At 46.1% G+C, this 24760-nt stretch overlaps 1 protein-coding gene and 1 non-coding gene across 2 annotated transcripts; both read left to right on the forward strand.

The window, feature by feature from the left end:
• The first annotated feature begins 2595 nt into the window (after positions 1–2595).
• On the forward strand, positions 2596–24515 carry LOC127935568 (importin subunit beta-1-like). Its single transcript, XM_052533565.1, has 22 exons — positions 2596–2787; positions 3338–3396; positions 3655–3837; positions 5720–5920; positions 7686–7838; positions 7925–7984; positions 8383–8472; positions 8858–8968; positions 9041–9142; positions 9289–9513; positions 9596–9787; positions 9988–10118; positions 11729–11876; positions 12008–12079; positions 12160–12304; positions 14448–14530; positions 14819–14926; positions 17410–17553; positions 17854–17959; positions 18039–18153; positions 18534–18695; positions 23465–24515. Coding segments are annotated over exons 1-22 (2631 nt in total). The 5' UTR covers positions 2596–2747; the 3' UTR covers positions 23466–24515.
• Positions 14555–14695, forward strand: LOC127936312 (small nucleolar RNA SNORA79). The gene has a single exon (XR_008148268.1). It is a non-coding gene; the product is annotated as a small nucleolar RNA SNORA79 (small nucleolar RNA).
• Positions 24516–24760: the final 245 nt, after the last annotated feature.

Consider the following 24760-nt stretch of genomic DNA (forward strand, 5'->3'; position numbering starts at 1 on the left):
TCAGTTGTCAAAATAATCAGTAGATTAATTGATTCCCAAAAGAATCATTAGTTAAAATATTTCTAAATTCAACTGCATTGTTTTACTTTTTGTAATGAAAAGACAAACATTTTATTGAAAACTTCTTAAAAACAGTATTAAAATATTGTCACGTTCTAGTGAACCAAGTATCTGTACTTTGTCTCGTCTCATTAGCTAAGTGTATTGATACACCCCTAGCGTCGATAAGCGATGATATAGCTCATAATTTTCCAAGTGTATGATACAGCTTTCATTCTACAGGTCAATCATATATTGATGAAAAAGAAAATAAGTTTGAATTAAGAAATAACTTTGCCTTAGTATCCTTTCAAATGTTAAAGTTGTCACAGTCATTGCATGCTTTGCATGTGCTGCTTCGCACCCGGAAAAAAGTTCAGGCTCAGGATTTTTTTTTGCTTTAACCCCTGTATTCTGTTTTTACCTCTGTCAGGAGCTATGATTCAGATAATTAGACAGCCGTTCTTAGTCTGCTTCGTCAGCATATCAGCAATACAGGAGTTGTCTATATCCCATTTAGTGACATGACATTCAGCCAAGTATGGTGACCCATACTCAGAATTTGTGCTCTGCATTTAACCCAGAGTGCACACACACAAACACACACAGCAGTGCACACACACACACACTGTGAACACACACCCGGAGCAGTGGGCATCATTCATGCTGTGGCGCTCGGGGAGCAGTTGGGGGTTCAGTGTCTTGCTCAATTGCTCCTCAGTCATGTTGTATTGCCAGCCCAAGACTTGAACACACAACCCTGGGGTTAGGAGTCAAACGACTCGGTGAGGTACTGAGGTACTGAACGAATGTTAGATAGAGGATGTTAGGTTACTGACGTAACCCCCGGTTCTCTGATAATATGAAGTGAGGTATCTCACAAACATTTCCTCCTTGCCTGTCCTGCGTGGAGAAGAGATATGCAGAGAGTGATGAAATGGCAGGTAGCTGTGTTTTATATACAGGGAGGCGGGACTCCCTGATCGCTGCAGTGATTGGTCTGCTGTGGTTGGCAGACGTGGTGTTATTGGTGCTTCTGTGATCGGCCACGCCCTAAACGTTCCCATAGTGAGATACTGAACGAATGTTATCAGAGAACCGGGGTTACGTCAGTAGCTGGTGCCGGAAGTAAAAAATCTATACAATTTCTGCATTGACATTTGGGGTATAAGCCATAAAAACGTAACCAAACATTGACTTTTTGGGGATTTTTTTCGCTTGAAATGATATGTTATATGCTTATGAGTTCAGCCGTAGCTGGTTATCCTCACACATGCTCTGAAACTCTTTAGATACGGATTTTTCCAAAATTAATAGGAGAATGGTAAATTTACATCCGGCACCAGAGCTCTCTCGGGCTGTGATGCTCTATTTGCCCGTGAGTGAATTAATTCAAATTCACTTGACACTTTATTAGGATGCTTACACAACGTTAAGGATGGGATGGCTGCACATTGTTTAAAACTTAATGAAAATAAAACCAATGAAAAGAAAGCATGAGGTGCTGCAGTGCTTGAATGCAACTTCTTTGACTGGTTTAGTTAAATCTAATGTAAAAAATGTGGGATTTGTTCTGGAGAGTGATCTAAAATTGGACAGACAAATTAACACTGTGACGGGATCTTGTTTTTTAGTCTGTTAACTAAGATTATACCATTTCTATCTAGTTCAGATTTTGAGAGAGCAATTACGTTTATTGTCTTTTCTGGAAAGGATTATTGTAATTCCCTTTATTATGGTAGATGTTTGAGCACTTATGCGTTTATGGAAAATCCAAAATGCTGCAGCATAAATGATCAAATCAGCAAAGAATCATGAATCTGTGACTTCATTATTAATTTGATTAAAGTGGCTGCCAGTGCGACTTGTAATCTGTCTCTGTTGTGTTTGTCCGGTCTGGTGGTGATCTACACCTCTCTAGATGCCTGTGCACTAGCAGCACCAGAGATAAACACAGAGCTGAGCTGTGTCTGTGGAAGGACTCTCAGTCTGTGATCTGAGCAATCTTACACCTTCACAGAGGTGTTAAACAACATCTTTTACACTAAAACACAGAGCTTCTTCAAATGGGTGGATATGTCATCCCTGTCAATCTCTTGTGTTTGTTTGTTTAGTTTGTGACTGTGAAGCACTTTGGACAAGGTGTGTTGTATTAAACTGTGCTATATTCATAAATATAATCCTGATATGCCACACCTGTGATCTGGATGGATGAGAAGGGCTCACTAACACAGATTTAAACAGATTTGTGGACAATATTTGAGAGAAATAGGCCTTTTGTGTACATAGAAAAAGTCTTGGATCTTTGAGTTTAGCTCATGAAAAATGGAGGCAAAAACAGAAGTGTTGTTTATAATTTTGTTCAGTGTATAGAACTCAAATCAAATTTGTGTTTGGCTGTTATGTGGAGCTCATTTCATTCATATCAATGATCTCTACATCAATAACTTGAACTGTATCGAGCACGTGCGCAGTCTGTCGGTGACGCTCAGAAGCCGCGTGCGTCGTGACGCAGCGGGTGGGCGGGACTCTGACGTCAGCGCGTGATCTCGTTCCGCGGGCGGGAGTTCCGCGCGGCCTTTTCCTCGCGACAGCGGCAAACCGCGAGAACTGCTCGTCTTCGGTTTTAGGCGTGGACGCGATTCTGAGTGCAGTCGACCGATCCACTCGTTCCTGTATCCTGTCACTGCGGATCTCGTCGGGTCAGGATGGAGCTGATCACAATCCTCGAGAAAACCGTGTCTCCAGGTAACGTTCCGCGCGCCTCACGCGGAGGTGATCGAGACTGAGCAAAGGCCCCGCGACGCGTCTCACATGTGAACCGCTGCTTAGACATCCGCGACGCGTGTTAACTCTTCACACCGGCGACACGAGCTTGCGTATCGTGACGAGTCTCTGGTGAGGTGATTGTGAGCGGTCGTGTGATGACAGAAAGCTGTCGGTCACGCGTCCGTGCGTGAGCTGCGATTGAACGCTTTGTCGCGCGTGTTTAGAGCCGCTGTAAACTCATTAGCCGGTTAGCATGCTAGTCAGGAAGTGGCTAGGTGTTAGCATGGCTAGCACGCAGTCATCCTGTGCTATGAGCTTCGGAAAGTTTCAGAGTTTGCGGCAGATTGTAGTGTTCAGGAAGTCTTGGGCTCGCGGACACATGTGAGACGCGGGCGCGCGAGCTGTGTTGAGCCCGGCGCGGCGCGTGAGCTCGCGGAGCCGCGTGTGGCGGGAGATGAGTTTCGCGTCGCGGACACGCGCGTCGCTGGTCGTGCAGAAGTGTTGATTCTCGGCTGTGGTTGATTTTCAGATCAGAATGAGCTGGAGGCGGCGCAGAAGTTTCTGGAGCAGGCGGCCATCGAGAACCTGGTGATTAACCCTCTCCTCTCCTCCTGATGCCCAGAATCAAGCTCTGTCTAGTTAGTGAACACGAGGAAGCAGCTGTAGATTGGCCTGACTGTGCTGAGCTCAGGCACATCTGAATACTAGCCGAGCGCTCCACTCTTTTGCATGCTGCACCTATTTGTATTTTTGTGAAGTTCCTCTGATGTTTCCAGATCTGTATCTCCAGCTAATCACTGCAGATGCTCTGAGCTCATGTAGATCCACCGTCTGTGTTGGTTTCAGCCGACCTTCCTGGTGGAGCTGTCCAAGGTGTTGGCGAACCCCGGGAACACGCAGGTGGCTCGGGTCGCGGCCGGCCTGCAGGTCAAGAACTCTCTGACCTCCAAAGACCCGGATGTGAAGACACAGCACCAGCAGAGATGGCTGGCCATCGACTCCAGCGCACGCAGAGAGATCAAGAACTACGTGAGCACACCCTTTTTACACCCACAAAACGTTATTAAACTATAAACACAAGAACATTATGGTATGGAAGAAGATTAAAAAATAAGATGTGCAGGACAGTATTCTGTGGACTTAATAAATATAAAGATGAGCAGAACATGTACAAGAGGAGAATGTGCAAACCGGTTGGACAGGGAATTTACACCGCAGCGGTAGAGGTAGAAAAAAACTATCTTCTATAGAAAGTGATAGAGAATACGTATGTTAGTGTCTCATCGATGAGTGAAGTCATGTAGAAGTGAAGAGACTGATGGCCCTCGACTCTCAGTATTTACTCTTAGGCAATGTTCCCTTCCATTTCTTTCTTACTGCACAAAACTTTTCTCTGTTGGTAGGACTTTTGAGCAAAAACACATCTTTATACCTCACCTGTACAGGGGACACACAAGAACAGTGTGTAACTTTGATGTGCTATTTATTTGATATATGTGCTATTTCTATTCATTCGACCTAACTATATGATGAACGTTTTAGGTTACCTGAGAGTGTATTTTTTACAGTATACACTGCCATTCAACAGTTTGGAATCAGTAAATCTTCTGAAGAAGTTTCTTAGGCTCGTCAAGGCTATATCTGTTTGATTAAAAAATACTTATTACTATTTCACAAAATAATTGTGAAATATTATTGGAATTTAAAATAAGTTTAAACACTTTAAAATATAATTTATTCCTATAAATCAAAGCCAGATTTTCAGTGTCACATGGTTAAAAAATATGAAATATTTATATATGATAAATATGCAAATATTATAAATTGCAATAGCCTAATAGTTCACAACATTACTGTTTTTTTTTCCTTCTGTAATTTTAATCTAATACAGCCTTGATGAGTTTGACTCCATTTAAAAAACAAGGTCAATTATTTATTAGCTTCATAATATAGTCCTAACATAATCTAATCTAATATGAAAACTAACTGAAGCATTTAAAGTGTGATCTGAAATGTAAATATTTTCAAAGAAAAACGTCTTCTATATCTAAACATCCCTATGAAGCCTGACTGAATCCATTCTGTTCCCATCATACACCATTTCCAGCACTTAATCAAGCCACTCTTCTGTAAGACGTGAGGATGTTTATTTGACGTGTCCTTGTGTTTGCGTTGACTCTCGATTAAAGCGGTGTCGTCCACACGGTCCACTGAAGCACACTGTTGAGTTTCTACAGTCACTCATTCGGGGCACGTCCTTCTCTTTCTGTCAAACCTGTAAACCACATTCACCGGCTCGAACTCTACAGTGACATCTCTATAGTGCTAACCCCATCACTGTTATTCTTTAGTTCTTACTAAAATACTGTGACATGTCTTCCCCAACTCATTCATGCGTGTGTGTGGCACATTGTTTCTTCTGCGCGTCTGCAGTGGTAGAAGTGCGCAGCTCAGAGGGAACACTGCTTTTAGGCTACAGAAGTGAAGAGACAGTTACTGGGGTGGACGGAGTCCTGGAGGACGTTAACCGCTCTGCTTCTGCAGTGTTAGAGGCAGATGAAGCAGATGAAGACACGGTGATCCAATACAGGGAACTGAACTCGCTCCAGAGCCTTCACTTAGAACTGACTGTTAGTGTGCTGCTTAGAGAGGTTCACCCAGAAATGATCTCCTCCCCCTCAGTGTCTGACATTCCTCCTCAGATGAACACGGTCACAGTTATATTAAAACTGTCCTGGCTCCTCCAAGCTGTAGAATGGGGTGTTAATACAGGCCTTGTGAAGCAGGACAGTGTGCTAGTGTCCAGCTTCAGTCGCTCCGGTGTGTTCAGGAGCAGGTGTATGATGTGTATGATGTGTAAATCTGTATCCTGTGTGTGTGTGTGTGTGTGTGTGTGTGTGTGTGTGTGCAGGTGCTGCAGACCCTGGGCACGGAGACGTACCGGCCCAGCTCGGCCTCTCAGTGTGTGGCGGGCATCGCCTGCGCAGAGATCCCGGTGAACCAGTGGCCCGAGCTCATCCCTCAGCTGGTGGCCAACGTGACCGACCCCAGCAGCACCGAGCACATGAAGGAGTCCACGCTGGAGGCCATCGGGTACATCTGCCAGGACATCGTGAGTCTCACACACACACCACATCTCCTTTTACACTTCCTGCGTGTGTCCTGAACCTTTAATCAGTTGATGATGAGGTGAACCGTGCTGATTCATACTGAGGCTCCGTGTGTGTTCATCCCTTCCTCAAACACTGTCTCTTGTGTCGTACCAGTGCACTGACCCCAGAGTGTGTGTCGTCCAGTCACTGCTAACTCTTACACACACACACACTTCTCACAAGACTGTGCTGATGCTTCGTAAAGGCTTTCAGAGCGCTAGTTAATGCTAATGTGAGCGTGACTGCTGTTATCCGTACGGCTGGACCAGAGGTTTGATCAAATATTCGTTTGATTTTCAGTTTTGTGATTTCACATCAGTTTAGTGAACGTGTGATCTCGTCTGTGAGATGGACGGTGTGTACGGTGGGGTGAGCGCTGTCAGGACGGACAGGCACAGGTACAGAGACTGACGAACACAGCTGGCTAAGAGGAAGCGTTCAATATAAAATAATCATGTCTGAGACCGTTTGGTCTTATTGATATTATACCTGTCCTTGTCTTCTGTTAATTTGACTGTTCACGTCACCTTTTTCTGTTATTGAACGAGTAAAAAATGTATCCGATAAAGAGTCCCAAAAGCCTCTAATATCTGGTCATGGTCCATATCTGTTTATATTACACTGGTGCTGACCAGGCAATGACTGACTCGTGTATACATCGCCCCAAGAGCTGTGATGGAGCCCCACACTGGAACATGTGTCTGTGTGGATCAACACGTGTTCAGCCCATGAGTGATCGTCCTGGTTCAGTTCATCCTCCCGCTGTCTCTCCTGAAGCGCACACAGAACAGATCGAGCTGTAGTTCATCGACCGAACGCTTGAGACTCGCTGCAGAAGAGACTCAGTCCCGTAGACTCCTCATGTTAAACTTTACAGCAGGAGAAACATGTTTACAGCCCGGTGCAGAACATTAGTTCAGTGTGTATAAAGCTAGTTTTATCCTTCATGACAACTGTGAGGGGGGGGATTTTATAACTCATGTTTAAATTAAATGAAGGCTTAAGGTTCTGCATAATTAAGGGCGTGGCCACTTGAGTGACAGCTGGATTGCTGCTCCGCACACTTTCAGCTTCACTAACACTCTTCAGCAGTCTGTGGTCTGACCTCTCTGTGTAGGGCACTGTAGATCGTGTGAGGACAACACCGAGGCACTGTGAGCTGAAACTGGAGCACAACAGGTTTGAGATCACCTGAGGTCTGTACGTAGTGCGCTGTAGTATATCGGTGGTGTAAAAAACAGAATATGCTCAGAAAATACTTAAATACAGCAGTCCAGTCTAATGATAATCTGTCTATATTAGAGTATTGCTGGTACAGACCGGTGTCGTGTCACTAGTGCGGTGTGTGTTCTCAGAGCCCCAGCCACTTCCTGCTCGTGCTGTTCTGTACTTTATTAAGAGTTCCTTCAATCTGAACGTGTCACACAAATACACCCCTCATCTGTGTTCACTGCTGTAGATGATCACTTCTCTGCTGAGAGACCCCCAGATGTCAGGTTCATGTCCTGGTATTTTGATATCCTCTGGTTTACTTCCTGTATTAACAGACTATTTAGTTTGTTTGTTTATTGAGTTCTGAATATGATCTCATTACATCGTCACACTTTCTCTCTCACACACACATATACAGTGTGTGTGTGTGGAGATAATGGTGCATGTCAGAATTGAGCTGGACAGCCCTACACTCGCTCGGTGTGTTTGACTGACCTGTAAACACTCTGTCAGGACCCCGAGCACCTCCAGGACACTGCTAACCAGATCCTGACCGCCATCATCCAGGGCATGAGGAAGGAGGAGCCCAGCAACAACGTCAAGCTGGCCGCCACCAACGCCCTCCTCAACTCACTGGAGTTCACCAAAGCCAACTTCGACAAGGAGGTACAGCCACGCCCCCTCACCACTACAGCCCTTCAGTGCAGAGCTTAAACCTGACGCTCTCTCTCTCTCTCTCTCTCTCTCTGCAGACCGAGAGACACTTCATCATGCAGGTGGTGTGTGAGGCCACGCAGTGTCCGGACACCAGGGTGCGTCTCTCTCGCTCACACACACACAGACACACACTCCTCTCTCTCTCTCTCACACACACACATGTCTGGTCAGCTATCCTTGTGGGGACTCTCCATAGGTGTAATGGTTTTTATACTGTACAGACCGTATTTTCTATCGCCCTTCACCAACCCTAACCCTCACAGGAAACTTTCTGCATTTTTAGATTTTCAAGAAACTTCATTCTGTGTAATTTATTAGCTTGTTTACCCGTGGGGACCTCAATTTAGGTCCCCACCGTGACACGAGTCCCCATGAGTCTGTGTGTATTCAGGTTTAAGTCCCCACCAGAATAGAAAAACAAGTACACACACACACACTCTCTCACACACACACACACACACACGAGTGACGAGTGTGTGCTTCTGTCCTGCAGGTGAGAGTGGCTGCGCTGCAGAACCTGGTGAAGATCATGTCTCTGTATTATCAGTACATGGAGACGTACATGGGCCCGGCGCTGTTCGCTGTGAGTGTTCAACACTGATCTGTGTACAGCAGCAAAGACCTCCACATGAAGAGCGCTGCTCTAACACCGTTATTAGCATTCATGATCCTGGTGTCTTAAAGGGATAGTTCACCCAAAATCTTTTACTCGCCCTCAAAAAGAGACCAAAATGTCCAAAAGGAGATGTTTAAAGATTAGAATGGGGAAAATCCTATCAAGTCAAGTTGGGGAGCGAGCTGATGTCCTCCAGTCGGCTGGTCCTGGCCTGGACTCGTGATGTAAATGATGGCAGTCTTCAGTTTTGGGTGAACTGTCCCTTCAAAGCGAAGCTGTTTCTCGCACATGTGATGAATGGAGTCCTGTAGAGATGTCAGGGATGTGCGCTCACCTGCTGCTCTGTGTTCAGATCACGATCGAGGCCATGAAGAGTGACATCGACGAGGTGGCCTTACAGGGAATCGAGTTCTGGTCTAACGTCTGTGACGAGGAGATGGATCTGGCCATTGAAGCCACTGAGGTGAGCATGATCGGTCTCCGTCTGCTGCTCTGCTAGCGCTCTCGTTCCTGATCCACCGTCTTCTGTCCTCAGGCCTCGGAGCAGGGACGTCCTCCAGAGCACACCAGCAAGTTCTACGCTAAAGGAGCTCTGCAGTACCTGGTGCCCATCCTGACACAGACGCTCACCAAACAGGTAAAGTTTTGTAGCACCTGGCACTACGTTTAGTAGTTGGTCTCGAAGGCCACATTCAGACAGGAAAAAGTTGGTTTGGGCTGGAGAATGAGCGTTTCCTCTGGACTGGGAGCCGTGTGTGTGAAGTGAAGGTGTGCTGTGTGCAGGATGAGAACGACGACGATGACGACTGGAACCCGTGTAAGGCTGCAGGTGTGTGTCTGATGCTGCTGGCCACCTGCTGCGAGGACGACGTGGTGCCACACGTGCTGCCCTTCATCAAAGAGCACATCAAGCACCCGGACTGGCGCTACCGCGACGCCTCCGTCATGGCCTTCGGCTCCATCCTGGAGGGCCCCGAGCTCAGCCAGCTGAAGCCCCTGGTGATCCAGGTGAGGGCGGGCCCTGGGGGTGTGTGTGTGTGTGTGTGTGTGTGTGTGTGTGTGTGACGCCCGTCTCTCTCTCTCTCGGCAGGCCATGCCCACCCTCATCGAGCTGATGAAGGACCCCAGTGTGGTGGTGAGGGACACCACGGCCTGGACGCTGGGACGCATCTGTGATCTGCTGCCCGAGGCGGCCATCAACGAGGTGTATCTGGCCCCTCTGCTGCAGTGCCTGATCGAGGGCCTCGGGGCCGAACCGCGCGTGGCCTCCAACGTCTGCTGGGTATGACCCCGCTCTCTCTCAGTCTGCAGTGACATCACAGGCGGTCTCATACTGGCTCCTGAGGGGTTGGAGTGTTTCCCTCACTGTTGGTGCAGTACTGTTGTTGTGCTGGAGACCATGTACACGATCAGATGATGGTTCTAGTGCAAGCACGCTGCAGTGTGTTTGTTTGACCCCTGACTCACAGATGTTGTGTGCAGGCCTTCTCCAGTCTGGCTGAAGCAGCATACGAGGCCACAGACGCTGCTGACGATCAGGAAGAGCCCAGCACATACTGCCTGTCCTCCTCCTTCGAGCTCATCGTCCAGAAGCTGCTGGAGACCACAGACAGGTACGATCCTCAGGTTTGGAGGACCTTGTCACACAGCACATTTAACATTAAAACATCAGTCTGGAGCAGTTCAAGAGCTGAAGAGCTTCCAGCTAAACTGAACAGAATATGAGCGTTTGCCTTCTCCTGTACCTGAATGTGTCTCATTACACTCACTCTGTTGCTTTAGGAAGACAAACATTTAGAATATAGCTATTCTAGTAAAAATTATACTTATTGTTATAATAATGTGGAAATATTACCCTTAAGACATTATAATACTATTCTAATACAGCTGCTCTGACATATGTAAAGATGATCACAGCACACTGAAGCGCTCTATAAACCCTGTACATCTTAACCAAACACATTCTATACGAGAGAACTCGGATTTATATGCATGAAATAAACACAATATTATAACGTACATTTGCACAAAAGACTAAATGCACAAGTGAACTTAACTGTGCAAGTCTTGTGGATCTGTAGTGGATGCGCTCTTCTCTTAACAACACACTAAAACACGGCAAACAAAGATCCCCTTGCATTATTTTACAGTAGCTAATAATCTCATTATAATGACAGACCGTCCTGCACATGTTGCAGATCACCGTATTTTCCTTTCTGAAGTTTCTCCAATGATATTTCAAGCAATTAAAACCATCATGATGAACAGTGTGCATCTGAAGTGTCTCTGCAGGAAATAATGCATTTATCGGCTCTAAGATATCGGCCAAATTATCGTATCGGTTCAGAAATGACCATTTATCGGCCGATACCTATGAAATACATAAACCCTTAAACTATTATTTTGCTGGAGACCTGCTGTTTCAGTGAAAACTAGAACATGAGGTTTCAGGTGAAATTAAATAACTCATTACAAATCTAGTGAAGTGTTGAAATAATCTGCCCCTCACAGTGTTGGAGATGTGACTGGTGTTAAACTCTCCTCCGCACAGAGACAGAGGTGACTGTGTTCACTGTGACCTGAGACGCTAGATACGGTCAGCGAATCACACGCTCTCATCATGTGACCCGCACCTGTATACTCCAGGTTCCCTTCAGCTGTCAGAGCAGAACTGGAGCGACGCTGGAGTAGGGCTGGGCGATATGGGAAAAAACTCACATCTCCGTATTTTTTTGGCCGATATGCGGTATATATCTTAGTGTACGGTATATATAACTTTGTAACAAAAATAAGGCTTTTAAAGCAGAAGTTAATTTGACTAAACTACAAATGAAAATAAAGGAGAACAAAAGCACAGGCTCTTGATGTCTCTTTACAGTCAGTGCTATCATAAATACACTGCGAAGTTTAAAACACTACAGGGCACATTTATCGTCCAACTACAAATCATTCAGGGAAATGTATGTTTTAGTCAGAGTTAATGCGCTCCTAATTACTGTTTGGAGCTGATTCACTGAAGTCACAGCAGCTCGGTCTGTGTCCTCGCTGTGTTTCAAGGAAATATTGATGTACTGCCCAGCCCTAAGCTGCGTATCTGCTTCCTGATCACACACTCATTCGTGAAGACTGAGGTCTGAGATTGGGATTGGGACAGCACACTTCCACTGACAGGGAACAGTGTGTGCAGCAGGACGCTCTCATGACTCTGTCTCTTCCCTGTTAGGCCAGACGGACATCAGAATAACCTGCGCAGTGCAGCGTATGAGGCTCTGATGGAGATCGTGAAGAACAGTGCCAAGGACTGTTACCCTGCGGTGCAGAAGACCACGCTGGTGATCATGGAGCGACTGCAGCAGGTCCTGCAGATGGAGGTGAAGACACTAAACCTTAGCAGATTACAGATCCATGCTTTAATTCAGGAATGAATTGGCTCCGCTCTTGGAGCTCACACGTGAGGATGAGGCTTGTTTTGTTGTAATCGATCTGTCTGTCTCTTCTTCAGTCTCACATCCAGAGCACATCAGACAGGATCCAGTTCAACGACCTGCAGTCCCTGCTGTGTGCCACCCTGCAGGTGTGTGTGTGAGCGTGTGTGTGTGTGTGTGTGTGTGTGTGTCCTCACCTCACCTCCCGTCTCTCTCTCTCTCCTCTCAGAACGTGCTGAGGAAGGTGCAGCACCAGGACGCTCTGCAGATCTCAGACGTGGTGATGGCGTCTCTGCTGCGCATGTTTCAGAGCACCGCTGGCTCCGGAGGCGTTCAGGAGGACGCTCTGATGGCCGTCAGCACTCTGGTGGAAGGTGAGGACTGCACACACACACACACACACGATGAAGCTCCGTGGCACTACAGAATAAACTACAGATCAGATTCATGTCCTCAACTAACCCTCTCCCATTTCCAGAAACCTGTACCATCTGTACGTTTTATGACTTCATGTCACTTTTATTATTAATATTAGAGATGCACGATCATGATTATTTATGGCCGATACAGATTTCAGATTATAATTTTTTTCTTTATTTGGTATTAGGGCTGGGCGATAAATCGATTTTATTGATTAACTCGAATTTGACATTAAGGGCGATTTGTTTTTAATGAAAGTCGGTTTTCTCTTTAACCTCCACCACCGGCTCTCCCCTTAGGCTCCTGTAGTTCAGAGTGGGCTCGCCTCCCCCCGCTCTCCTTACAGCCGCACACAGACATCAGGACAGTGAACAGCACGGAGCTCGTAACAGAGAAAGCCACCGTTTCATACGTTGTTTGGAAGTGGCTTGCGACACAGAACAAATAACGCCACATTGCAAAGTGTGTTTAAAAGCCGTTCCTACCAAAGGTAGCAGCACAACAAATTTATTCCAGCATCTTAAACCGTAGGGATGGGTACCAAAACCCGGTATTAAACTGGCCCCGGGGCTAAATTATGAAAGACCGTAGTATCAGTAAGATCTGACGCTATCGCTTCTGCTTTCGGTACTGGAGGGGAAAAAATTATGTACTATGTATTTTTCCTTAATGTTATCATGCACATTGCATCTCACCAAACATTTCTAATGTGCGATCATCTTAAGACGTTTGTCCGTGAGATCTGCGAAATCTGTCATGCGCGCTGCGGAGGCTGTCTGTCACACACACACACACACACACAACAAGAACGAGCGTGGCGCACACACACGAACAACAGAACGAAAACTCACGCTTAATAATAAAGAGTGACGATGGCGAAAATATTTGCTTAATAATGTTATCGTGCACATTTAATCTTACCAAACATTTCTAATTAGCGATATTAAGAAGTTTGTCTGTGAGATCTGCGACATCTCTGTCACAAACACACAACAAGAATGAGCGCGGCGCACACACACGAATAACAGAACGAAAACTCACACTTAATAACAAAGAGTGACGATGGCGGAGAGAGCAACACGTTCCAAAGTGTGGTTATACTTCACTAGCTGTGACCAGATGAGATAATTCAAAGATCAACAGTCTGTCATCAGTGTGCCACACATTAAATGATTAAAATCATGAACTCAAATGTCAATGTAAAAAGATAAAAACAATGACTGTTGTAACAGTGCGTAAATCAGACCTTTCTGTAATGCTAACGCTAATGAGTTTAAAGTTTTGTTAGCACTTTATGAATACCACTGTGACAAGTATGTATTTTTGTAATAGATCTAATTTTGTCATTTTGGTTACATTTATTTAACCAAAAGTTTTTTTTTTTATCAAAGAGGGACACACAATTGTATTTTTATTTATATTTTAATTTATTTTGAAGGTGCATTGTGTCACTGTACGTTATTAGAAAACTGATCAGCTACATTTTGACTGTTTGGAGGCTTGTTTCCTGTTACACTTGTGCACAAAGGGGAAATTTAGATTAAACCGCATAAGTGAAAATCAGAACAAAATAAAGAGTACAATTTCTTTGTTGGTTGTATTTTGTTTTTAAATAGAAAAAAAAATCGATTAAAATCAAAAATCGGGTTTGGTGTGAAAAACATCGGAGATTTTTTTTTTTAAGCCAATTCGCCCAGCCCTATTTGGTATTTAATAGGCCAAAGTGTCTTGTCTATTGAACACAGTAACTGTCCATCTGAAATGAAGCGCAGTAACTGATGGAGGCGCTGCAAGCAGAGAGCTGTCCGTCTCATTAATGTTCTGTAGAGCATGTTCACTACACTCGTAAGACAGCGAACCGCACCGAGTGTACCCCTGACCACCGTTTTTAAGAGGACTCACAGGCGCACATCCGAGTACAGAAGACAGCGTTCACATCATCCAAACGAACCGAACTCTGACATCAGTCGACCCCGGGTGCTAGTGTGAAAGCCCCCTTACACACATGGAGTCCTTCAGATTTAGCCTCTCAGTGTCTGGACAGTGTGTTTCACAGCTGTGGATGTCTACTCAATGAATTATCTGTTCCTCACACAGTTTTGGGCAGTGACTTCCTGAAGTACATGGAAGCGTTCAAGCCTTTCCTGGTGATCGGACTGAAGAACTACGCAGAGTATCAGGTAATGCTGGGCTGAAGCTGGGGATGATGATTGTTCCTCCTGCTGCTCGGAGCTCAGGCCGCTCAGGATTTTACCTCATCACAGAGAAACTGAGTCCTCTTCACCCGGTGTGTGCCGACCCACGGTCACAGGTGGCCACACTGGACTTTGCGGGACTCTACAGCTCATACACTATCAGAAGACATGTGCTTCCTCTGGGAGGCTAGTGACACTTCTGCTTGTTTGTGGACTAACTGCACGCATCCACATCATCAGATTAATGTATGTATAATGTGTGTGTGTGTGCAGGTGTGTCTGGCTGCGGTCGGGCTGGTGTGTGATCTGTGTCGAGCGCTGATGGCCAACATCCTTCCTCACTGTGATGAAATCATGCAGCTGCTGCTGGAGAACCTGGGCGTAAGTGATCACATCCTCGTCCAAACATTATCAGATTTACTGTCAGGGCTGAGAGGAGGAGGCATGGACGGTTTAGAGCACACACCGTTTCAGTTACTTCAGCTGTATTTCAAGCACCATGTCAGAAACAAATTAAAAAGTTGGGAAAAGGATCACTTCCCTCCTAAAAGTGACTTGTAAACTCAATCAGGTGTATCTCACAGAGCCATGTGACTTTCAGCGGTGATCAGTAGGGCTGCACAATCGATCGGACCAACCAAAACAAGTTTAGAAAAAGAAAATAGGGAATCGATTTTAACCAAATATGAAATAAACAAAACAAAAGTTATGAGAAGGATCACTGCAAGCTGACAGTGACAGTAATACCCCCACCTTGATCAGCTGGACCTGAGTGTCCCTGGACATCAGTGCGGTCAGAGCACGTCTTCTCAACAGCTGGACATACAGTGAATAAATAACTCTCTGCTCTGGACCCCGAAAATGTTGATCGACTTGTTTTCCTGTCCAATACATGAGTAATGGCCCTAGTAAGTGTCGGTTACGATCAATAAAAACACACACATGGCCTGTTCTCAAGTCCATTTAAAGTTTCATTCTTTGAACAGTTTTTTTTAAATGGATTGAATCATTATTAAAAATAATCTTGGAGATTTTTGAATTGCCTAAATCATAAATGAAGCCTGCAGTGATGATGTTCTTGTGTTATGGCAGCCTCTGCATTTATATGTTTTAGAGAATACTGCACTTCTGTGGCTGTTTGTTATTCTTCACGAAACTTCATGCCAATAAATAAGTAATATTGCTGATTTGTGCATTTCCAGCGCTCTCTTTACGTTCGTCTGTTATTTGAGGTTGGAAAAGGAAATGTCTTTTTTTTTTTTTTTTTTTTTTAGACATGGAAAATCGATTTTACAATGGATTCAATGAACACTTAAAAATCAAAATGATTTTTTCACAAAAGTGACAGCCCTAGTGATCAGCATGAAAACAGTTCAGTCCTTGGTAGAGCAACTGAAGAAAACGGTCAGCTTTGGGTGGCAAGCACTGACAAAGGATCTCCAGGATAAAGCTGTGGACAGGCACACGTCTCAGAGGCTTTATCAATGCCTAGAGGCACAGTGAAGTCCGTTATTAAGAAGTGCAAGGTATTTGGATCAGGACGACACTCCAAACTGATGAAAGAGCCGGAGGAAACGGAGCAGAGAGGAGTTTGTGACCAAGAGCGCTCATTGTGTGCATTTGATATCACAAATCCTCCACAAATGTGTCTTAAGGTCAGACGGAGCAGAAGTCCGGTCCAGATAGCAGCGTTCCTTTAGTAAAGTGCTGTGATACAGCGAGCTTCCTGTCTGAGACTCACAGGACAGACACACCACACACACAAGAGGAATGCAGTCATGTGCCAACATCAGATTGAGCAAAACCTGTTAATAAATACGGGAATACATAAGATTAACGAATGTTCAGATGATATTTTCATTGGCAGTTTATATTAACTAATCAAGCCCTAAAGTAAAGTGTGAATGAACAATAATTAAAAACTATCTCAAGCATGTTGTAGTCCAGATGAAAATGGAAAAAAAGTTTGAAAATAAATAGCCTATTAAGTCTAAATATGTAAGTATCTGTCTCTGTGATGAACATTATAGTGAAAACACAAATCTGAATGTCTGTTAAATAGCAGCTGCTGTATTTATGGGGTTTAAAGGGACACGGCTGCAGTTTGGCGCCATCTGCTGTCAGAGAGAGAATGTGCTTTCATTCAGTGCTTCTCATGTGTGCTCGTTTACATCAAAACACACTCCTTCAAGCACTGTTGTGCATTTTGACCAGTTAATGGGAAAAGTATTCTTAAAATGCATTCCAAATATTTATTCAAAGTATTTTAATTGTCCACGATAACAATATCGTTCACCTTCATTAACGCAATCTATTGCATTACTGAATGCCAGTCTAACACCTTCTTAAATCTAATATATCTAATAGTAATACAGAAATGACATCCATACAGCGGGGTGAACACTGTTGAAAAACAAGTTGAGGTGATCTCACATTTACCAAAAGACTATAAACGGAAACCTAAAATCTAGAAATGATCTTAAAATGTCTTACCACTTGAGTCAGGTGAGCTGGAGTTAAACGGGGTCAGACTGCACTGTTGTATTGGCTCCTTTTAACCCCTGATAACACAGATAAATAAGAATAGTGCATTTGCAATCAACACATTGAACTTAACACAAACAGGTTTGCTCTTTTAATTGTATTTGTGTATAGTACCATATACTGTGGCATATCACCCCTAATTAGATCAAAAAAATTAAATGTATATTTTAATTTATAGAATCAACAGTTTGATGCAATAAGAAAAGTGAGGGAGTTATGTAAGGTTGTTTATTTCTCTGCAGTTGGTTGTGTCCCACTGTAAAAGCAGCAGTGTAACTGTGTGCAGATCTATATTTATTTTTGAATGTATGTGTTTGCAGAACGAGAACGTGCACCGGTCTGTGAAACCTCAGATCCTGTCTGTGTTTGGGGATATTGCTCTGGCCATTGGTGGTGAGTTCAAGAAGTACCTGGACATTGTGCTGGACACTCTGCAGCAGGCCTCGCAGGCTCAGGTGGATAAGGTGAGCGGCACTGCCCCGACACGTCTGGGAACAGACTGCACCTGTCAGAAACCCTCCGTGTGCAGGAGATCAAGTCTGACTGCACCTGCAGAGACATGTTTACACTGTTTGATAGTCACAGTAATGAACGGGAAAATAGTGTCATACTTCCTGGGTCTAGTAAGAACTCTTGCTGTAGTTTGTTTACCAAGTGTGCAGAACAACACTGGTAGTGGCTGCTTCACATGAGGTGTTTGTGACATTGAAACCGGTTTATTTTCAAACTGCTGGAAGTGATGCCAGACTTGTGCTGTCTTGCAGACGGACTATGATATGGTGGACTATCTGAACGAGCTGCGAGAGGGCTGTCTGGAGGCCTACACCGGGATCATCCAGGGCTTGAAGGGAGACCAGGAGAACGTGCACCGTAAGTTCAGCTGGACCTGATCTCAGAACTGTGATCTGGAGATGGATGCCTGTTAAAGCCCTGTGTTTCTCTCGTGCAGCTGATGTAATGCTGGTACAGCCGCGTGTTGAGTTTATCTTGTCTTTCATTCACCACATTGCTGAGGATGAGGACCGATCCGACGGAGTTGTTGCTAATGCTGTGGGCCTCATAGGGTAAGAACATCTGTCATACAGATTAACCAACGGGTACTGAACGAAAACTAAGAGTGCTTCACTATTAAAACTATTGCTGGAGCTGTAATTCTGGAGGTTTCTGCAGATCTGTTAAACGCATCAGCTAGCTCAGATTAGACGTGATGCGCTGAAGAAACCAATGTATTTGCATTTGTCTTGTACTGTGAACATCAGATGTTTTTGCGGGAACATTAAAGGTAGTGTTGTGAGAAATGTCTTGGTACAGTTACAGTTTACAGTAGATTAGTCTGAGCTTCAGTTCATCAGTTTCCTGCTGTGGTGTGGACACAAGGCATTAGGTTGTTCATTGCTCTGGCACATCATGAAGTTGACACTTCCTTTTCTTCCTCTCCGTAAAGTGACCTGTGCACAACCTTTGGCAAAGATGTGATGAAGCTGGTGGAGGTTCGTCCTCAGATCAACGATCTGCTGTCTGAAGGCCGAAGGTCCAAGACTAGCAAGACCAAGACCTTAGCCACGTGGGCCACGAAGGAGCTCCGCAAGCTGAAGAGCCAGGCTTGGTATGTGTCTTCTCCTACATCTCCCCTACTGCTGCAACGACACGTCAACGTCATCGATTACGTAGACTACAAAAATACGTCGACGTGCGTGATATGCTTCGACACGTCACACTGTTTGTTTGCATCTCACGTAATGGCATACTGGGAATGGAGAAAGTTGCATTCTTTCAAAAAAACAGAGACCACTGTTATCAAAAGTATGGGAATACAAATAAAATGGCCTTTTGTTCCCTTTGCAAAACCGATATGGTGTACTACGGCAGCACAACTGCGATGCGCGAGCACCTCCGAGGAAGACATCCTGACGCTGTCCGGTGTTACGGTTTAACTGGTTACTGTGTGATCTGGTGACCAACTTCCTGCTTCAGGTCTGATATTCTTGTAAAGATTACAAGTTATTGGTATGATCACCTGTAGTGGCTGACGTAAGTATAAAAAAAGTGTGTTGGCGCTGGGTTCGAACACGCGTTAGGGCCGTTCACATATCGCGCCTAAAAACGCGTGGAAAACGCTTGTCGCGCCGTCTCCCTCTTTCTTTCCAAAGCGCTCGGGCAGTTGCACCCCTGGGGCGTCTGTTGTTGCTAAGCAACCATGACGCGCGCTCTCCATAATGAAGCAGAAATTTCAGCAAATGGATTTGCAGCACGAATATCGCTTGTAGTAGCTCTGCTACTAAATTTATTTCAAAATGGCAATCCATATACAGCTATGATCAGCTGTTCCTTCATCTTAGTTGTTACGGGAAAGAATGAAGCTGATTGGTTAGTTCTTGTCACATGACCCGCTGTGCGCTTGCGGCATTCTGAAAAGTTGATGTTTTTAACTCGATGCGTGCGGACGTGCCGGGAAAAACGACCGCGTCGCGACCGCGTCGCTTCCATTATGAGCGCGAATACTGCACGCCTACATTGGAAATAACGAAACTGAGCACGCAAAAGACGTGATATGTGAACGGCCCCTTAAAAGACAGCGCGCCGCGAGACAACAGTCACAAACCAACGAGCTACCCCGAATCAGCTCCAGATCTCTGGAAACCACGCTAAACCATAGCAGAACCCTGACTAACAAACCTTTATGGTTTATGAAGCTAAAGAACATTTCATGACATCTCAGGCAACTGTAAATTTATGGCTACTGTGTTTTAATTATAAACGCTATCATAAACTCATATTTACCATTGTAAAATAATTTTCTTTGCCTCTTTATTTTTGTATACTGTAAAAACTTAAATTAATAAAAGTTAAAAACAATTATATTAGAAGTTGTATTTATATTTTTCTTTGTAAAGTTATCCAAATTATTCATTAGCTTATTAAAAAAGAACATTAGATTAACGATTATTTTTATTACAATAAATAGAGTAAAAATAATCGAAAAAATAATTGTTAGATTATTCGACAGAAAAAATTATCGTTAGTTGCAGCTCTAATCTCCCCACACCTGTCCTGTCCACACAGACCCCGTTCTCTACATGTGACCCCTGTCCTGTTAACATCAGACCGCTGTCCTCTACATGTGACCCCTGAGCTTGTCCTCTACATGTGTGACCCCTGACCTGTCCACACCAGACCCCTGTCCTCTACATGTGACCCCTGTCCTGTTAACACCAGACCGCTGTCCTCTACATGTGACCCCTGAGCTTGTCCTCTACATGTGTGACCCCTGACCTGTCCACACCAGACCCCTGTCCTCTACATGTGACCCCTGTCCTGTCCACATCAGACCCCTGGTCTCTACATGTGACCCCTGTCCACACCAGACCCCTGTCCTTTACACGTGTGACCCTTGTCCTGTCCACACCAGACCCCTGTCCTTTACACGTGTGACCCTTGTCCTGTCCACACAGACCACTGTCCTCTACACGTGTGACCCTTGTCCTGTCAACACTAGACCACTGTCCTCTACACGTGTGACCCTTGTCCTGTCCACACAGACCCCTGTCCTCTACACGTGTGACCCTTGTCCTGTCCACACCAGACCCCTGTCCTCTACACGTGTGACCCTTGTCCTGTCCACACAGACCCCTGTCCTCTACACGTGTGACCCTTGTCCTGTCCACACAGACCACTGTCTTCTACACGTGTGACCCCTGTCCTGTCCACACCAGACCCCTGTCCTCTACACGTGTGACCCTTGTCCTGTCCACACAGACCCCTGTCCTCTACACGTGTGACCCTTGTCCTGTCCACACCAGACCCCTGTCCTCTACACGTGTGACCCTTGTCCTGTCCACACCAGACCCCTGTCCTCTACACGTGTGACCCTTGTCCTGTCCACACCAGACCCCTGTCCTCTACACGTGTGACCCTTGTCCTGTCCACACTAGACCACTGTCCTCTACACGTGTGACCCTTGTCCTGTCCACACCAGACCCCTGTCCTCTACACGTGTGACCCTTGTCCTGTCCACACAGACCCCTGTCCTCTACACGTGTGACCCTTGTCCTGTCCACACAGACCACTGTCTTCTACACGTGTGACCCCTGTCCTGTCCACACCAGACCCCTGTCCTCTACACGTGTGACCCTTGTCCTGTCCACACAGACCCCTGTCCTCTACACGTGTGACCCTTGTCCTGTCCACACCAGACCCCTGTCCTCTACACGTGTGACCCTTGTCCTGTCCACACCAGACCCCTGTCCTCTACACGTGTGACCCTTGTCCTGTCCACACTAGACCACTGTCCTCTACACGTGTGACCCTTGTCCTGTCCACACCAGACCCCTGTCCTCTACACGTGTGACCCTTGTCCTGTCCACACTAGACCACTGTCCTCTACACGTCTGACCCTTGTCCTGTCCACACAGACCCCTGTCCTCTACACGTGTGACCCTTGTCCTGTCCACACCAGACCCCTGTCCTCTACACGTGTGACCCTTGTCCTGTCCACACCAGACCCCTGTCCTCTACATGTGTGACCCCTGTCCTGTCCACATCAGACCCCTGGTCTCTACATGTGACCCCTGTCCACACCAGACCCCTGTCCTTTACACGTGTGACCCTTGTCCTGTCCACACAGACCACTGTCCTCTACACGTGTGACCCTTGTCCTGTCCACACCAGACCCCTGTCCTCTACATGTGTGACCCCTGTCCTGTCCACATCAGACCCCTGGTCTCTACATGTGACCCCTGTCCACACCAGACCCCTGTCCTTTACACGTGTGACCCTTGTCCTGTCCACACAGACCACTGTCCTCTACACGTGTGACCCTTGTCCTGTCCACACCAGACCCCTGTCCTCTACATGTGTGACCCCTGTCCTGTCCACACCAGACCCCTGTCCTCTACACGTGTGACCCTTGTCCTGTCCACACTAGACCACTGTCCTCTACACGTGTGACCCTTGTCCTGTCCACACAGACCCCTGTCCTCTACACGTGTGACCCTTGTCCTGTCCACACAGACCCCTGTCCTCTACACGTGTGACCCTTGTCCTGTCCACACCAGACCCCTGTCCTCTACACGTGTGACCCTTGTCCTGTCCACACCAGACCCCTGTCCTCTACACGTGTGACCCTTGTCCTGTCCACACCAGACCCCTGTCCTTTACACGTGTGACCCTTGTCCTGTCCACACCAGACCCCTGTCCTCTACACGTGTGACCCTTGTCCTGTCCACACCAGACCCCTGTCCTCTACACGTGTGACCCTTGTCCTGTCCACACCAGACCCCTGTCCTCTACACGTGTGACCCCTGTCCTGTCCACACCAGACCCCTGTCCTCTACATGTGACCCCTGTCCACACCAGACCCCTGTCCTTTACACGTGTGACCCTTGTCCTGTCCACACAGACCACTGTCCTCTACACGTGTGACCCTTGTCCTGTCCACACCAGACCCCTGTCCTCTACATGTGTGACCCCTGTCCTGTCCACACCAGACCCCTGTCCTCTACACGTGTGACCCTTGTCCTGTCCACACTAGACCACTGTCCTCTACACGTGTGACCCTTGTCCTGTCCACACAGACCCCTGTCCTCTACACGTGTGACCCTTGTCCTGTCCACACAAGACCCCTGTCCTCTACACGTGTGACCCTTGTCCTGTCCACACCAGACCCCTGTCCTCTACACGTGTGACCCTTGTCCTGTCCACACCAGACCCCTGTCCTCTACACGTGTGACCCTTGTCCTGTCCACACCAGACCCCTGTCCTCTACACGTGTGACCCTTGTCCTGTCCACACAGACCCCTGTCCTCTACATGTGTGACCCCTGTCCTGTCCACACCAGACCCCTGTCCTCTACATGTGTGACCCCTGTCCTGTCCACACCAGACCCCTGTCCTCTACACGTGTGACCCTTGTCCTGTCCACACAGACCCCTGTCCTCTACACGTGTGACCCCTGTCCTGTCCACCTCTACATGTGTGACCCCTGTCCTGTCCACACAGGCGCTGCATGTCATGTGACCACTCTGAAGGCTTAGTGAAAACACACTGGACTCTCTGGAGGCATGCTGTTTCAACATTAAGATGCTGCTATTTCTCATCATTGCTCTTTAATCATGTTCATTTTTTGTCTGGGCTTGTGACCCAAAGCATGGCTCTTTTGTTAGTGGTTTGACGGAAGAGAAAGCCCTGTTGTTTAAGCAGAGGTGTCATGAATGACACATTTAACTGCTGTACATTAACAGTCAAATCTTATCGCTCTGAACATTTGTCCTGGTGTAAACAGGTCTTTATTGCTGCTCTGTTTTCATAGAAAAGTGTTGTCTTCAAACACAGAATATGTTCTTTTACTCATCCTTGTGTTCTTTTGGTTTGTTTTCAGATCACCGGCCGTGGAAATTGTACCAAGAATAATGGAAATCAAACCCACTGAGGTTTCTTCTGTCTTTTACACATAGACGTCAAAGCAGAAGTGACGTGTGCGCTGATGAGTGTCTGAGAATGAGTGAGAGAGAGAGAGAGAGTGAGAGAGAGAGACATCACACCACATTCAGAGTTCAATCCAGCAGCTGCCAGCGGCCCACCACCTTCACCTCATCAAGCCCTCTGACCCCTCTAATAAACTGTTCCTGACCCCCTCATGCTCTCTTTGAGGAGCTAGTGCAGTCTCGATGTCTGCAGAGGTCATCTGTTACACAATCATCTGTCAGAAGATCCAGAAGGAAGTGATGCTGCTGGAGTTTGTAATGGCGTGACTGGAGTGTGAGTGTGTGAATGAACGGAGGGGGTCACTGTCTCCACTTCCCCTCTGACTATTTCAACCAATAATAAATAAACATGATAAATATCTGGTTTGCAGATTGCGTGAGATGCACTTATGTAAACATAGGAGAATGGCTAGTGGTCAGGGATGGGCAGCACTCGGGCGATCCGGCGCAGAGCGCTCATCCGGCTTTCTCAAACTACATTGCTGCGCTATATATATTTCCCACCCCCCTTCTTTAAAATAAAATAAAGTACAAATCTAGTTGTTAGTGTGGCTGGCTCAGATAGAGGAGCTCTCTCCTGCCCTGGACAGAGAAGACAAGAGTTCATGCAGAGCCATCCATGTTCAGGGCTGCAGGAATTCAACACTTACACTTCCTCCTTTATTCTGCTTCACTTGTCTTGCAGGAAAATGAGTGCCAAATTCATGCGGATACCAATGGACTTGAGCTTATTGTGTGTGAACACGTAGAAGACGCGAATAAACACGTCAACGATGTCACAATCTGATTTTCTTTGTGCTTTGGTTGTATTTTTTTCTTTTCTTTCCTTGCGGCACTTAATTGGAGTCATTCACCAACCTTTTTAAAAAAGAATGGACCGAAATCAGACGTTTGTATGAGGTTATATTTTTCCATTGATATGAAAATAAAATAAGATTGAACCTGTCCGGTTGTTGTTCTGATGTGTAACGTGAGCTTCAGCAGATCTAATGTTCTGTCTCTAACCCTCTCCACTTGTGTGTGTGTGTGTGTGTGTGTGTGTGTGTGTCTCATGCTGTGTTCTGACATGTTTAACAGACGTCACTGAGGAAGTCGATGCTGTAAGAGCTGTTACCCTCAGGTGCAGAATCTGCATGTAGGGTTAGGATTCTGTGTGTTTATCAAGAGGTGAGAGGAAAGGCCAGCAGTTT

The sequence above is a fragment of the Carassius gibelio genome, chromosome A19 (genome assembly GCF_023724105.1).
Source record: "Carassius gibelio isolate Cgi1373 ecotype wild population from Czech Republic chromosome A19, carGib1.2-hapl.c, whole genome shotgun sequence".
In the NCBI taxonomy this organism is placed as follows: Eukaryota; Metazoa; Chordata; class Actinopteri; order Cypriniformes; family Cyprinidae; genus Carassius; species Carassius gibelio.